At 39.8% G+C, this 15,193-nt stretch overlaps 1 protein-coding gene across 4 annotated transcripts in view; it reads left to right on the top strand.

The window, feature by feature from the left end:
- cttnbp2nlb (CTTNBP2 N-terminal like b) overlaps positions 1 to 15,193 on the top strand; it is a 78,174-nt gene that overhangs the window by 29,690 nt on the left and 33,291 nt on the right. The window contains exon 3 of one of the 4 annotated variants that reach the window (XM_078546419.1): positions 2,321 to 2,434. The exons of the other annotated variants lie outside the window; for them this stretch is intronic. Within the exon in view, the coding sequence (XP_078402545.1) occupies positions 2,321 to 2,434 (114 nt within the window). The remainder of the gene's footprint in view (positions 1 to 2,320; positions 2,435 to 15,193) is intronic. 4 annotated transcript variants of the gene reach the window in all.

Below are 15,193 nucleotides of genomic sequence, written 5' to 3'. Positions count from 1 at the left end.
ATACATCAGTTGGTATTTTTGCAAAGTTTCTGAAATGTAATTTTCTGCCCTATTCTCTTAAAATTTCAGTGGTGGTTAAGAGGAGCCACATAGCCCAGGAAATGATTGCAATGTTGCTTTAGTATAAGGAAAAGATGTCAATGTCTTATCCATTACATAGTTGAGGTCTTTTAATGTCATTTACATTGTTCAGGTTAAGGGAAACAGGTGATGGCTATTAATTGTCTTTGAGCACGTATAAATAGGGGATAGCTGGGACACTCGATGTGTGGGAGGCAAACTGTGAGATGAACAAATCAATAAACTCACTGTCAATAAAGAAAAGTTCTGTGTCTTGGTTTGTGTTTCACCAACCGGCTTGGATCCTGTTAACAGAAGGTATCAGTTAGAGTGGCTATGTTTAATTTTTTTTTACTCTACCTGTAAAAATCATTAAGATTCTTCATTATAAAGGCTTTGGTTTAGGCAACATTTTTGTAGAATACAAGGATTTCCCCTTTTTTTTTGAGGGATTCTACATTTGATTTTGGTATTTTATTCCCCAATTCCACTCTGACCTTATATCTGCAGTTAATAATGAGGTTATTATGCCTTTCACCAACTATAAAATCCCCCAGTTATTTGATCATTGCTGTGTGCTGTGAAACAATGCTCTTCTCAAGGACAATTGGAGATGTGCATTAAATGTTGACCTTGCCAGCAACAATTCCATGAATGATCAAAATAATCATTTAGCTGTTTGGTAGTACAGAAGTTGAGTATTGCTTGGAAAAAAAGAGACATGTCTAAGCTTTTCGTCTTGCACTCATCAAGACACTCACAAGAATGCCTGTATAATGGGGAAAACAACAATTGACACTGTACATGAAGCAAGTGGTGTTTGGTTGGCAAGTGGTGTTGCTATGGAGATGGTGACTGACAGCTGCCAACCATTGTTTAAGATTGTAGTCAGGCACGCAATATGGCACATTTGCGCATACTGGAAGCGACGTATATTAATACATAGGTCCCTGTTCTTTGCAGACAGAAGAACATGTATGTACATTGTGCCTGTTTCAGCTAAACAAAATAAGTGACAGCCGTTCGCTGACTCATTCCTCAGGGCAATTTCTTGACCAATCAGGGTCAAGCTGCCTGGTTTAAATGTTAAACAATGCTTGGCAGTTAACTGTCAGTCACCAACAGTGGTACATTCTCCATGGCAATGCCACTTGCCAACCAATCAGCACTCTCTTCACATACAGTATCAATTGTTGTTTTCCCCCTTATATTGGTATTCTTGTGAGTGCCCTGACGAGTGCAGGACGAAAAACTTAGACATGTCTTTTTTTCAGCAAAAAACATTAATTGCGATTTCATCACGGTTCTCCTGAATGATGACACACCATCAAAAAGCACTCTCTGCGCTCTTCTCAATCCATTCCTGCATTTCTAACAAGTGAACATGTCATGACAACGTAGAGAAAGGAAATAAAGGTTCTTCCAGTCTAGATACAAACAGTATCATCAGATTATCTGTAAAAATTCCTTAGTATGTTAATGCAGTCTTACAAAGCAACTGTTGTGACACTGAATTCCAGACATCTTTTTATATTTCTCCTTTTTGATCCAATATTTTAAATTTATGAATGAAGCTTTGTGCTCTATAGGCTACATTTCCCATAAATGGTAGCTTCTTTCACACTGCCAGCAGAATAAAATATTAGTACATTACATGGTATAGTGTTTCCGCCCTTAAAAAGCTGCTTCCTCCAACCGACTTGTGAGAAGCACCATGGGAAGCCATTTGTATTTATAAATATCTCATCAAAACATAAAATACTTTTGCAAGTTAGTATTCAAGGTTCTGTCTGAATTTGGGCAAAAGCATTCACACCAACAATTGTGATGTTCCTGGGAATTCTTTGTAACTGGAATATAGTGAAACCCTGTAAATGCTCACTGCGTGTGCTCCATTGCATGAAATACCTTGAAAATGTACAAACCTCATCTCTGTTTATTCCAATCTACTTGCACAACTCTTAACATATTGAAGTGCTATAGCCTTGTGGTCAGATTCATCTCTTCTGTGTCTCACCATCTACTTGCCACTATATATGTCATGTCATGTAGCTTCTGTTTAGTGAATGATTATGTTCTAATAATGGCCACACGTCTATTGAGCTGTCTAGACAGATTGCGCAATAGAGATTACAACACAGAAATCACATACGTGATGAGTTTTCTAGACTATTTTTATGACGTAATGTCTACATTGTAGTCCACTTCTGTGGTTCAGCAACTAATTTTTTTTCTCTCTCTCTCCATTACTGGCACTTAGTCCAAAATCTGCTGCTGCTTTGTAGTTTCATTCATAAGGAGATGCCAAGCAAAAGCCACTGATGTCCCCCACAGGGAAGGAAATTGCCCCAGTTTTGCAGTTTCAAAGCTCCTGGTACCTACCTGCTTCAGAGCAGTAATGTTAGCCTGGAATATCCTGAGAAAGCGGAGCTTAAAAAAAAATCTCCCTTTGAAAACAAATTTTACTCTCGAAGAAATGAAGACTATAAAAGAAAATTACTCAACTTTTCTTTAAAAGAAACCATGTTATATGTGAATAACTTGATAACTATTTGATTGCTGGAGTGTCATCAGGAACCTGTCACTGAGTTAAGTCGGAAGCCGATCTGAATGTCAATCCTGAGTGACAGGACCATTCAACAACTAACCGTGAAACTGTGACCATTTGGAATTTCTATTTACAGATGGTTTATTTTTTCAAACTAAACTGTGAAGAAGGTATTTCACTCTTGTGCTCCCATCCATATGTTAGGGAAGGAAACAGTTAACTTACAAGGAGTTCAATTGCTGATTATCAGTTAACAACCTAAGTATCCATTTTGATGTATAAAAGGGAAAACCACCCAGTGCAGAGGGGACGTGGGGAGGGAAGAGGACCTCCTTGTGAACCTGCTCCTGGGCCTGGCCAAGTTGGCCATCAACAGGTGCAGGTGCAGGCAGCGGGCAATCGTGGGGGCCGTCTGGCCCGACTGTCCTGACTGTTTGCCTCTCTTCCACGGCTAATTTCGCGGCCGAATGCCCTTGGAGAGACATGCAATTGAGGTCTTCCATGCCCGATGGGCACTGTGTGGACTGGAGTGTTTTATTGACCCTTTTAATCACATTTTAATTTGACGTTTGTAAGTTTCCTTTTAAGAGTTTTTCTCTTTGCAGTACCCCTTTAAGGGGCTGCTTTTTAAAATTTGCCCTTATGTTAATTTAGTTTAATTGGTTTAGTCAAAAGAGCAAGAGGGGAAACAGGTGAGGCAAGTTCTCTCTGAGGAGTTTTATGCACCAAAAAACAAAACTCTGTTTGAAGAAGCCAGTCTTGGAGCCAGATTTGGAGATGATAATACCCTAAGATCTTTAAAAAGGGTAGTGATTCCCTGGAAGATAGCTGGAGTCGATCACTTCATCAGCACAGTCCAGCGAAATACCGTTACGGTTGAGCAGACCATCGATGGAGAAAGTGGAAATGAAGTTGGACGTGGAAAATGACATGGCCATTGTATTTGTATAAATTGTAAATCCACAGGTTTTCCAATCTGGGCACTACCGAATTCCTTTAATGAAACCTAATTTTTCTACTAAGGAAATTAAAGAAGTGCTATTCGCATCAGGGTATAAGAATTTGCAGGACAAAAAGCCAATTGTGTTAAAATTGCATTGGTGGTTTGCCCACCCCTCTCCCAAAGATTAAAAAATTTGCTAAGGGATGCAGGAATAAAGGATGGAGAGTACACTAAACTTATAGAGGAGATAAACGCTAGATGTGATATATATAAGAAATACAGAAGTACATTATCATGGCCGATAGTGAGCCTGCCCTTAGCGAGGGATTTCAATGAAGTTATGACGTTGGATTTAAAGGTGTGGGATAAAGAAAAGGAACATTTTTATTTTGTAGATTTGGCAACAAGGTTTAGCCAGTCAACAATCATATTCATTAAAGAAAAGAAAATAATTGTGGATCTGGTTATGGAAAAGTGGATAGGGACCGGATTGGGACCACTGGTAAAATTTCTCATTGATAATGGTGCGGGGGAGGGGGGGGTGTTGCTAACAGAGTTTCAGGATATGTGAGAAAACATGAATATAATAGTTATGAATACAGCAGCAGAAAGCCCTTTTAGTAACTGTGTGTGTGAAAGGAATTGCGTGGTGATAGGTGAAATGCTTCGTAAGACTTTAGCAGGTAGACCGAGCTGTCAATTAGCATCGGCTTTAACATGGGCCATGCCAAGAATTCACTGCAGATAGTTGGGGGCAATAGTCCATATCGGTTGTTTTTTGTCAGAAATCCAAAAATTCCTTCAGTCCCGAGTGATCATCTCCTAGCTTGGGAGGGAACTGCGATTAGCTCTACCTTTTCTGAGCATTTAAAGGCACTACACGCGTGTAGAAGAGCGTCCCTTAAAACCTAAGTTTCAGAGAGAATTTGGCGAGCTCTAAGATACACTGTACAACCATTTGGAAACTATTTTTAATCAGGGAGACATGGTATACTTTAAAAGAAAAGGACTTAACGAGTGGAAAGGCCCAGGAAAGGTTATAGGTAAAGATGGTAAAACAGTCCTTTTACAGCATGGAAACCAGACTATTCAGGTGTATTCATCAAGGTTAGTTAGCACGGATTACAAATTTGCAGGTCTGGAAAGGGTTGTAGGAAGGGATGAGGAACCATGTACTTCTCATTACCATATGCTGCATGATTGTGAGGACCAGGTTGCTGAAGTTGACAGGGTATCTGAAGATCTGAAGAAGGGTATCAGTAATTCGGATGAACAATGTGAGGCAATTTGTCCTAGAAGACAACTACCAAAAGCTAGCACTAAAGTTACATACTTGCCAGAAGGGGCCAGTCAATGGGGGGATGTGACGATTGTAGGTAAAGCAGGGAAGGCCACTGGAAAATATAAAAATTGGTTAAATGTACAAGATAAAGGACAGGAGGTTAGACCTGTGGATTGGGAACATGAAGTTCAAAAATTGATGTCACGGAAACGTAGTATCTGTTCGGACATGGAGTGGGAGTGTAGGAAGAGATCGCGAACTGTTGAAAGAACATCTATAAATACCTTAAATATATACCTTATGTGTATGTAGTCCTCAGTCCCAGAAGGGAGGAGTTCATCACCCTTAAGTGCATCAGCAAAGGGATTGAAGCTTAGCAAGTTCTGGCAAGTTGACATACGATAGCGATGTTGTTCCTGCTTTAGTGAAGTGGGGTGTGAGGCATGATAGAGGGTGTAGCTTAACAAGGTCAAGGAATATGGCACAGACTGGTAATGCTACAAGGAGCAGAAGCACCCATGTGATCGAGAAGTCTTTGTAGCTTCAAACAAATTAGGCAATAAATTAATAAAGGAAGCCAAACAGTAAGAACTACATAGTTGTAAAGAATTTGGGATATACACAGGTGCCAGTAAGGGACAGCTGGCTCTATCTCATTAATGGATATGTACAGAAAAGGTGCTCCCTGATGGGACTTATAAAGCTAAAGCCAGGCTAGTGGTACGAGGGTTTGAAGAAAAATTGGGTGATCAGGAGTAGATTCATCTACGGCAAGATAAGTTATTCTGAAGATCTTATTAGCTCTGTTAGCTACAAATGCTTGGGAATGTAAGTCCATTGATATTAAAGCTGCTTTTTTGCAGGGACATCAACTTCAAAGGGAAGTTTTTCTCCGTCCACTGAAAGAAGCACCAAACGTGGAAGGGACACTCTGGAAGTTAAATGCGTATATGGTTTAAATGATGTCTCCAGGGTTTGGTATTTCTCAGCGAGGTCAGTTTTGTTAAAGTTGGGCTGTCTTCAGTTGGAAGCAGACCTGGCAATGTTTTATTGGCACCATGGAAGGAAACTTGCAGGCATCTTTATGATGCGTGTAGACGATTTTTTGTGGAAAGATAGTAGCGAATTTGAAACAGTTGTCATTAATGGGCTCAGAACAATGTTCGAAATTGGAAGTTAAGCTTCTGGTGTATTTAAATACATTGGACTGGAAATCAGGCAGAGCGGATCATTTTACATCAGCAGCCCTACTTGGAGAATGTCAATCCCATTGCAATTGGTCATGGTAGGCCCTCCCAAAAAGATACAGTGGCTTCTGAAATGGAAAAAGAGGAACTCAGGAGCCTAATTGGGCAACTCAGTTGGCAAGGCAAACAAACGAGGCTGGATGTCAGTTTTGAGGTTTTGGAATTGAACACTAAAATGAATGATCCCAAGGTTGAAGAAATCATTCAAGCAAACAAAACATTGACAAAATTTAAAATGGAGCAGTGTGTTTTGAAATTCCCACCTTTGGGTGATCTTAGAAAAATGAAACTGTGTTTAGTGATGCATCTTATGCAAATCCATGTGATAGATTTTCGTGTTTTTCATGGGGGAAATGGTGGAAATGGTAAATGTTGCTCATTGACATGGGAATCTAAAAAGATACAAAGAATTGTAACAAGTACATGTCAGCTGAGACTCTCGCCCTTATCAAGGCAGTGGATATGGCATTCTTTATATCAAAGATGCTGGCAGAAATTTTAAATGAAAAAGGGTATTCAGCAACAGCACCTATTGAATGTCTTATAGACAATAAGTCATTTTGCGAAAGTGTTCACTCTTATGAAGTGCGTTAACGAAAAGAGATTATGAATTGACATTGCAAGCTTAAAACAGATGCTAGAGAATAAGGAGATTGCCAAGATCAAATGGATTGATAGGAGCTGCCAATTATCTGACTACTTCATGAAAAGAGGAGCAAGCTCCTGGAAGTTACCTGAGATCTCCAAAGAGGATCTTCTCCTTTGAGAAGACTAAAAGGAATATTATTTTCATGTGGACATTTCTGTGTTTTTTAAGGGGGAATAAGATGGATTTATTGAATGGAAAAATATATATATTGATATTTGTGTTATGGAAGAGAAGGTCCATTTTTTTTGTGATTATATATACTTAAGGGTTACTTTCTTCTTAAGAGGGGAATCTGTTGGGGAAGGAAACAGTTAACTCACAAGGAGTTCAGTTGTTAATTATCAATTAAAAACTGAAGTATCCATTTGTATGTATAAAAGGAAAAACAGGTGAGGCAAGTTCTCTCTGGGAAGTTTTACACACCAAAAAATAAAACTCTCTCTTTGAAGAAGCCAGCCTAGGTCTTGGTCTTTATTACCAAACAGCTATTGGAGCTCAACACCCTACTCCTCTTTCCCACTTCTCGCACATGCATGCACACAATCTTAGAAAAATATTCAGGATTGGCTGAATTTTGACAGACAATCGACCCTTGATGCAAGACTCGATAAGCCCATAGGGAAATCAGCTACCACCTTTGGCCGATTCACGAAACATGCATGGAAGAACAAGAAGTTGACCTTTCGGACCAAGAAGCTGGTTTATGAGACTTTGGCATCTCCTGTGGCTGTGAGGCATGGACAATTTGCAGCTATCAAGAAAAGCACAACAACTTTCATCTTCAATGTTTGTGGCACATTCTCGGCATCTCATGGAAGGACAAAATCACAAATGTGATGGTCCTCCCGAAGGCAAATCTCCCAATATGCTAGCACTCGTCAAGTAGAGGCAACTCCACTGGCTTGGGCAAAATGGAAGACAAGTTCTGTCATCCTCTTCTGCATAGGGCACAGATTCAAAATAATTGACAAAAAGAGTAAAAGTGATGTGAGCAAAAAAAAATTTACCCAGAGGGTAGTTGGAGTTTGGAATGAACTTCCTGGGAAGGTGGTGGAGGCAGGTTCGATTGAGGTATTCAAAAGGAAATTGGATTGCTATCTGAAAAGAGAGAATGTGCAAGGTTATGGAGTAAGGCAGGGAGCCAATGCAGACTCAACAGGACACCCAAAGCTTTGCTTCAAGGGTGCTTGCAGACGTAACATGAAGGTCCTAAACATTTGATTTTTCACACATGAGTGATACTAACCAATAACAGAGGGAAATGGCAATATTACCTGTGGGATAGTGCTTGCCACCATGATGATCAGTGGCTACAACAACTTGATAGCAGATGACAAAACCCAAAAACAGCACCCCACAACGATGCCTGGCAACCACATTGCGGCAGAACCTGCCTCTCACTGTCTCTTGAACCTTCAGTAAAAAAGCACCATGTGAAACAATTCCATCATCAATACATATTTTGCATGTCTATCATCTTGCATGGATGGAATGATGCTGATGAAATGGGTGGGGTTCTGAATTCCATTTGATTACATCTGAATCAAAAAAATGAGACACTCCACCACAACATAACAGAATTGATAGGAATTCAGTATGACTAATTGGAGGGGAAAGGAGAGTTTTCTTGCCAAGTACAAGCATGAAAGTTTCTGTCTCACTGCATCTTCATTAGGCTATTGGTCATTACTGTATCTCATCTACAGAGCTACTGGACCTTGCCTTCAACTTTATGCGATACAAATGCAATAAAGGACACAATTAGGCAAATGAATCCATTCTGTTCAAATATTGTGCAGTCTACGTATAAAGAGACAAAGAGCAATTTGTGGTGATGGTGGAGATCCCTGGAAATTCTTCTTGGATCCCCAAAGGCAATGATGCAAACTCTAGGACTGATAACTGATATAATTAATTCCAGCTTGCTCTCATCAACCTTGTTTAACTTGATGTGATTTGACTAAGGAACTCAGCCAGCTGCCTTTTGAAGACCCTGGTGCATCCATGCTGCTTGTGTTTTGGAATTTATTCTGCAGGTAGATGATACTTCTGTAAAAAGAAGTGGTTCCTGGCATCTAACATAGCTTTGCTTTCATATTTATAAAAATGTCCCTATTCTGTCTATTCCTCCCTAGCTTAAATGACCAATCCACTCAATCAGAATCTGTTCCTTTTCATTTTTTTTTAAATCACAATCAATTCACCTCAATATCAATAAAAAAAAATAAAGCAGCTCTTGAGGCTATCCTGATAAGCTAACAATCTTCAGAATATGCCTCATTCTGGTTACCCTCTTTGGACCTTTTCCAGGACTCTAGCATTGTCCTGCCATGTGAGGAAACCAAAACTGAACATTGTACCCTAAACTTTGGTAGCGCACTCATATCTCTTGAGTTGCAAGGTCTGGGCTCAAGTCCCACTCCAGGACTTGAGAATAACAATGAAGGCTGACAATGCAGTATTGAGGGTGTACTGTAATGTTGGAGGTGCTATCTTTTGAATGAGAAGTTAAACAAGGCACGGGTTTTCCTCTCAAGCAGACATAAAATAACGTGTGGCACTATTTCAATGAAGAACAAGGGAGGCCAATATTTATCCTTCAAACAATTTTACTAAAACTGCTCGTCCAACCATTAATACATTCCTGTTTGTGGAAGCTTGCTGCACAAAAATTGGTTGCTGCATTTCCTGCATTGCAACAATGACTGCATTTCAGAAGTGCTTAATTGGCTGTAAAGCACTTTGTAACCTCCTGATGTCATGAAAGTTGATACATAAACACAAGTCAGTCTTTCTTTCACAATGTAGTATAGGCTTGATGGACCAACTGGTCCTTTCTTGTCCATCATTTCTATGTTTACATGTTACTTTACTTACAGTTGTAGGACTGTCTATAAAGATGCACACCTGCAAAAGGTTTGGCTACTTAGAATGAAGAAATGTGGAATGCAGTGTCTCATCTCATGTACTGTAAAGGCACCATCTAGTGCTACTTTCTGGAAAGCATCCTTTACTATAATTGTAGTGGGAGTAGCTATAAGTTTAGAAATTCAATTATCCACAAAAATACCAACTCCTGTTCCCTCATTTTTGGACTGATGCCAGATCTCAGCCCATGTATTACTTCTGATCAAGTGTATTTTGTAATAAAGTAGATTTAAGGCACTGATCACGCTAAATCTTGAGTTGGTGCCTTTCTAAAGATGCATTCTAAGAACATGAGTAGATAATAAACATGTAATATAGTCTGGTCACAGGCTTTCAAAAACCAAAATACTTGCTGCTTATCTTTGCAAAACCCTCAGACTAAAGATGAAAAATTACATCTTAAGTTTGGCAGACAACCTTATTTAAAGTATAGTAAATCAAGGTAGCTTGGTGACTGCTTTAAAGACTTGTGTTCCCTAAATAGTTTTAAAGCATCCAGTTAAATATTAAGCAATAGATGCAGTGTTTAAAGCAGTGTAATTAATTAGCATTGAGGGCTGATGTGACCAAGTGTTGATTGTCATAAATTTGCATTGATTTTTTTTTAAACTGTAGATCTAGCTGATGGTTGGGGAATAGACAATACCATAGCCAAAAGACAGTAAATTCATTGATTTAGAAACTGCCTCTTTGTTACCATCAGTAAGGGATAAAGTAAGATCCTGTCCACTACACCTTCCAATAAACATTAATGGCAGCCTAGAAGAACAGTATCCACTAACACCTAGTTCCTCACATGTACCATTCAATGTGTTTTATACTCTTTCGAGTTATCAACAGTCACAGATTGCAACTCTTTGAGTACAATCACAGTTCTTGGTTTTCCAGGAGTGGGACATGAACCCACAACCCTCTGATTCAAAGGCGAGGGTGCTATGAACTGAGCCACAGCTGACACCTCTCAATGTGTTTTATAGTGAACGTATCAACACACATTTTGAATTAATGGATGGGTATGGCTCTACATTGCTTTTCTGGATATGTTGACTCTGCTTAGAGCAGGTCAGTAACTGGTGGTGTACAGGCAAGGGAAGTGAAGTTGAGAGGAAACATTTACTGTGCATTCTTTAAAGTGATCTTCTAGGTTCCGTTATTTCCTCCACTCTTTTGACTATAGGTATAATAAAAACCATGCGAGTGTTGCTGTGATGGTGCACCCCTGTAGCAGATCCCAGTTATATCATAATACAAGACTGATACAGAGATTTTATATAAAAATATAAACAAAGGCCATACAGAAAAACTTTACCGAACAAATGTGCCTTATACAATGCATGTTGTTGTTCTCCGCTTTTCCTGTTCCTGGCTTTTCACATGAGCGCACCTAACCAAGAGAGAGAAAAATCCCTCAAGTATTTCAATTACGCTTACAAAGGTCAGTGACTGTGGAGCCACAAAAATGGGAGCGGCTGCATATCTTGCTGCTGTGTAGACGGCATAATGAATAGGAGGAAGCCATGGACTGAGCTTTCTTTGTTTTGTTTACTGGCACATGTGAACAATTTTTCAGGAAGTGCCAAACAGAAATGTGATGCTATAATGGCAAGTTTAAAAAGAATAAAAAATAGTAAGCACTAATAAATCCTTAATCTGAGTATAGTGAGCTTGATTTCCCAAGGAGAGGCACTCTGGGTACAGTTGCTCTAGGTTTACAGATTCCTCCCCCGAAAAGTTTTGCTTTGTATCTCATTAGTAGAAGAGCAGAGCATTCCATGCTGCACCTTCCCTGGTGAGCCTCTCAAATTGAGCTTGGTCTTGTTCTCATCCAAACCTTTTGATCTTCCTTTCACCATGTCTGGGTGAAGGTCTTGCCACTCTGATCTATTACATTGCAATTCACAGCAGTTTCCTGAAATTAGTAGTGTGTTCTGTTTTATTTTAAATTTGTGCTTTAATTTTTATTTGTGTAGAAAGGGAATTAAGTAGTCATAGAATGAGAGTTCAAGAAGGAAAGAGCCAAGAGAATCCAAGTGGGAATGAGAGTAAGTGTGCATCTGGATCCAAGAAAAGCAAATTGGAGTATTTTCTTAATGAGAGACTATAAACTGTGAAGAAGAAGAAAAAGGATTTAGGTGTCCATATGCACTGATCACTGAAATCTAGCACACGGGTACAAAACGCTAATGGAATGTTGACTTGTATCTCAAGATGGCAGTTGGATTGCAAAATTAAGAAAATTATGTTTCATTGAATAGAACCTTGATCAAACCCCCACCTAGGGTACTGCGTTCAATTTTGGACACCAAACCTCACAAAAGACATATTAGCAGCCTTGGAGGATACTCCAGGGCTTAAAGGTATAAACTACAAGACCAGGTTGCAAAAACTTGCTTCATATTCTCTTGAGTTTATATAGTTGAGGGATAATCTAATTGAGGTCCTTAAATGGTAATGGGATTCAATAGGGTACCAACAGAGAAACTATTTCCTCTGATGTGGGAATCCAGCATATTGTTAAAATTAGAGCTAAGCCATTTAGGAGTGAAATCAGGAAGCATGTTTTTTTACACAAAAGCATAGTGGAAACCTGGAACTCCCTTTCCCTTCACATTCCTCCCCACTCTAAAACTCAATGGTGGGTCAAGTGAAATTTTCAAAACTGAGATAGGTGAATTTTTGTTAGGTAAGAATATAGAGAGATTATAAGAACTAAGAGTAGGCAATTCAGCCCCTCGAGCCTGCCCCGCCATTCATTGCGATCGTGGCTGATCTCATTTCAGCCTCGACTCCGATTTCCCGCCCTCTCCCCATAACCTTCCAACCCATTACAAATTATAAGATATGGTTAATGGAAGCAAAATGGAGTTGAGGAACAATTATCTAAGATGTAATTGAATGATGCATCAGCGCTATATCACTAGGCTGAATGTTCCTATAGACTCAGACGTCTACAGCACAGAAGGAGGCCATTTGGCTCATCGTGTCCGCACTGGTCAACAAAGATCTGACTACACTAATCCCATTTTCCAGCACTTGGCCCACAGCCCTGGAGGCTATAGCAATGTAAGTGAATATCTAAATACTTCTTAAGTTATGAGAGTTTCTGACTCAACCACCCTTTCAGGCAGTGAGTTCCAGACTCCCACCACCCTCTGGGTGAAACAATTTCTCCTCAGCTTCCCTCTTAGCCTTCTACCTCTTACCTTAAATCTATGCCCCCTGGTTATTGACCCCTCTACTAATGGAAAGAGTGCCTTCCTATCCACTCTATCTATGCCCCTCATAGTCTTATACACCTCTATCAAGCCTCCTCTCAACCTTTGTTGCTCAAAGGAAAATAACCTCAGCCTATCCAACCTTTCCTCATAGCTTAGACCCTCCAGCCCAGGCAGCATCCTGGTAAATCTCCTCTGAACCCTCTCCAGTGCAATCACATCCTTCCTATAATGTGGTGACCAAAACTGCACGCAGTACTCCAGCCGTGGCCTAACCCAGCATTTTATACGGTTCCAGCATAACCTCCCTGTTCTTGTATCCTATGCATCTTCTAATCCCATATGCCGCCTTAACCATCTTATCTACCTGCCCTGCTACCTTCAGGGATCTATGGATATGCACACCAAGGTCCCGCTGAGCTTCAGTACTTTCCAGGGTCCTATCTTCTTATGTTTTCCACCAATAGAAATTATTCGTCAAAAAGTTGCTGGGTGTGGCACTCCAAAAACACCAATAAAAGGAAAATGATTAATTTCAGTGTAGATGGGATAGATTTTGTGAAGACATTTTTGTTGACAAAACCCCAATTTGAAGGAAGTGACACTGAGTTTAGTTCAATGTTTTCAGCAAGGAATAATTCATACCTGCCCTTTTCTCTCTGGCTGCTGCAGATCAGTCATCAGCATCAGTCTTCATTGCCAGGCAGATGTCAGTGTTTTAGCTATACTGGAACAGTTTGGCTAGGGGTGGGGCTAATTCTAGAGCATGAGTCTTCAGTACTGTTGCCAGAATGTTTTCGGGGCCCATAGCCTTTGCAGTATCCAGTGCCTTCAGCAGTTTCTTGATATCACGTGGAGTGAATCGAATTGGCTGAAGCCAGGCATCTGTGATGCTGTGGTCCTCAAGAGGAGGCCAAGATGGATCATCCACTTGGAACTTCTGGCTGAAGATGGTCGTAAATGCTTCAGCCTTGTCTTTTGCTCTGACGTGCTGGGCCCCCTCGTCATTGAGGATGGGGATATCTGTGGAACCGCCTCCTCCTCCTGTTAGTTGTTTAACTGTCCACCACCATTCACGACTGGATGTGGCAGGACTGCAGAGCTTAGATCTGACCTGTTGATTGTGGGGTCACTTAGCTCTGTTTATCGCATACTGCTTCCACTGTTGTTTCACAGCCTATTGATTAATTTATTCAGTAACTCAATCTAAACAAAAACCTATATTGGACATCAAATATTAAAAGAAATGCTTGGCATCAGGCTGCGTTCTTTCGTATTAAAAATCAGTTAACTGTGAAATATGTTATCCTTGGATTAGCAGTTTATATTGAAGTGCATCACTTTGATTAATAACTGAATGTAGCTGGAGAGAATAAGAAGGAATTAATGCTTTAGAATTCTGCAATGTTGGAATGAACCTGAAAATCCATTATAGAAAAGCATTCCTTGCCTAACCCAAATTCTTCTGCGCATGATCGCTTACTACCGAACATGAAACATTAACAAATGGAAATTAATGATTTGCAGTCTTTCTCAGTTTCATATTTCCTCTTGTCCCTTGTAGTTCTCTTAATTAGTTGGAATGAAAGCAGTGGCAGTAAAATTCATGTTTGTATGAGTCTTATTTGTAAATATAAAACAATATGCAGAATGCTGTTATCTTGTGAATGCTAAGACCCCTCTCCATATTTAATTTACTGTTTTACTATCACAGGTATTGTAGAAGACCCCTACAGACATTCAGTTCATGGTTCTATTCATAAGATCCAAAATTAAATTGGATATGTTTTGATAGCTGATAAAGGGTACTACCATATTTATGGTGTATTTTTAACTTGCTCTTTCTCTATTGCTTTTACCTTTAGAAGCTATGTGAGAGGACTTATAAAATAGTATAGATATCCTCGTGGCTATTTCTAAAATTTTTAAAACTGGACAAAGACCTTTTAAAATGGCTGAAGCAATGTCTGCTGTGACACGTGAATAAAAGGAACTACCATGGTAGTATCGCAGAAACTTGCACCTCATTGTCTCTTAAGAGACACCAATGACCCCCTGTGGGATGCTGACTAAATTCAAAGAAAACTATACCAAGGGCAATTTGCATTTCATAAGCCAAGCTGATCATCCGGAGTCTGCTCGTCACTAAGACAAAGGGCCTTACAACTTTCCTTTCAAGTCTTTAATGTTTGGAAAGTTTAACCATCCCAGGGACCTGGACAAGTGATACAATCCCTTGTCAAAGACAATGTAGAGAGGTGGGAATCACGTGATGTGAATCTCTAGCTGGAGGAACCAGTCATAGTGCCTTGCTGTACTGA

This window comes from Cetorhinus maximus, chromosome 8, assembly GCF_964194155.1.
Source record: "Cetorhinus maximus chromosome 8, sCetMax3.hap1.1, whole genome shotgun sequence".
NCBI lineage: Eukaryota > Metazoa > Chordata > Chondrichthyes > Lamniformes > Cetorhinidae > Cetorhinus > Cetorhinus maximus.
Note: the sequence above shows the minus strand (reverse complement) of the source record. Positions and strands in the feature narration are given on the sequence as shown.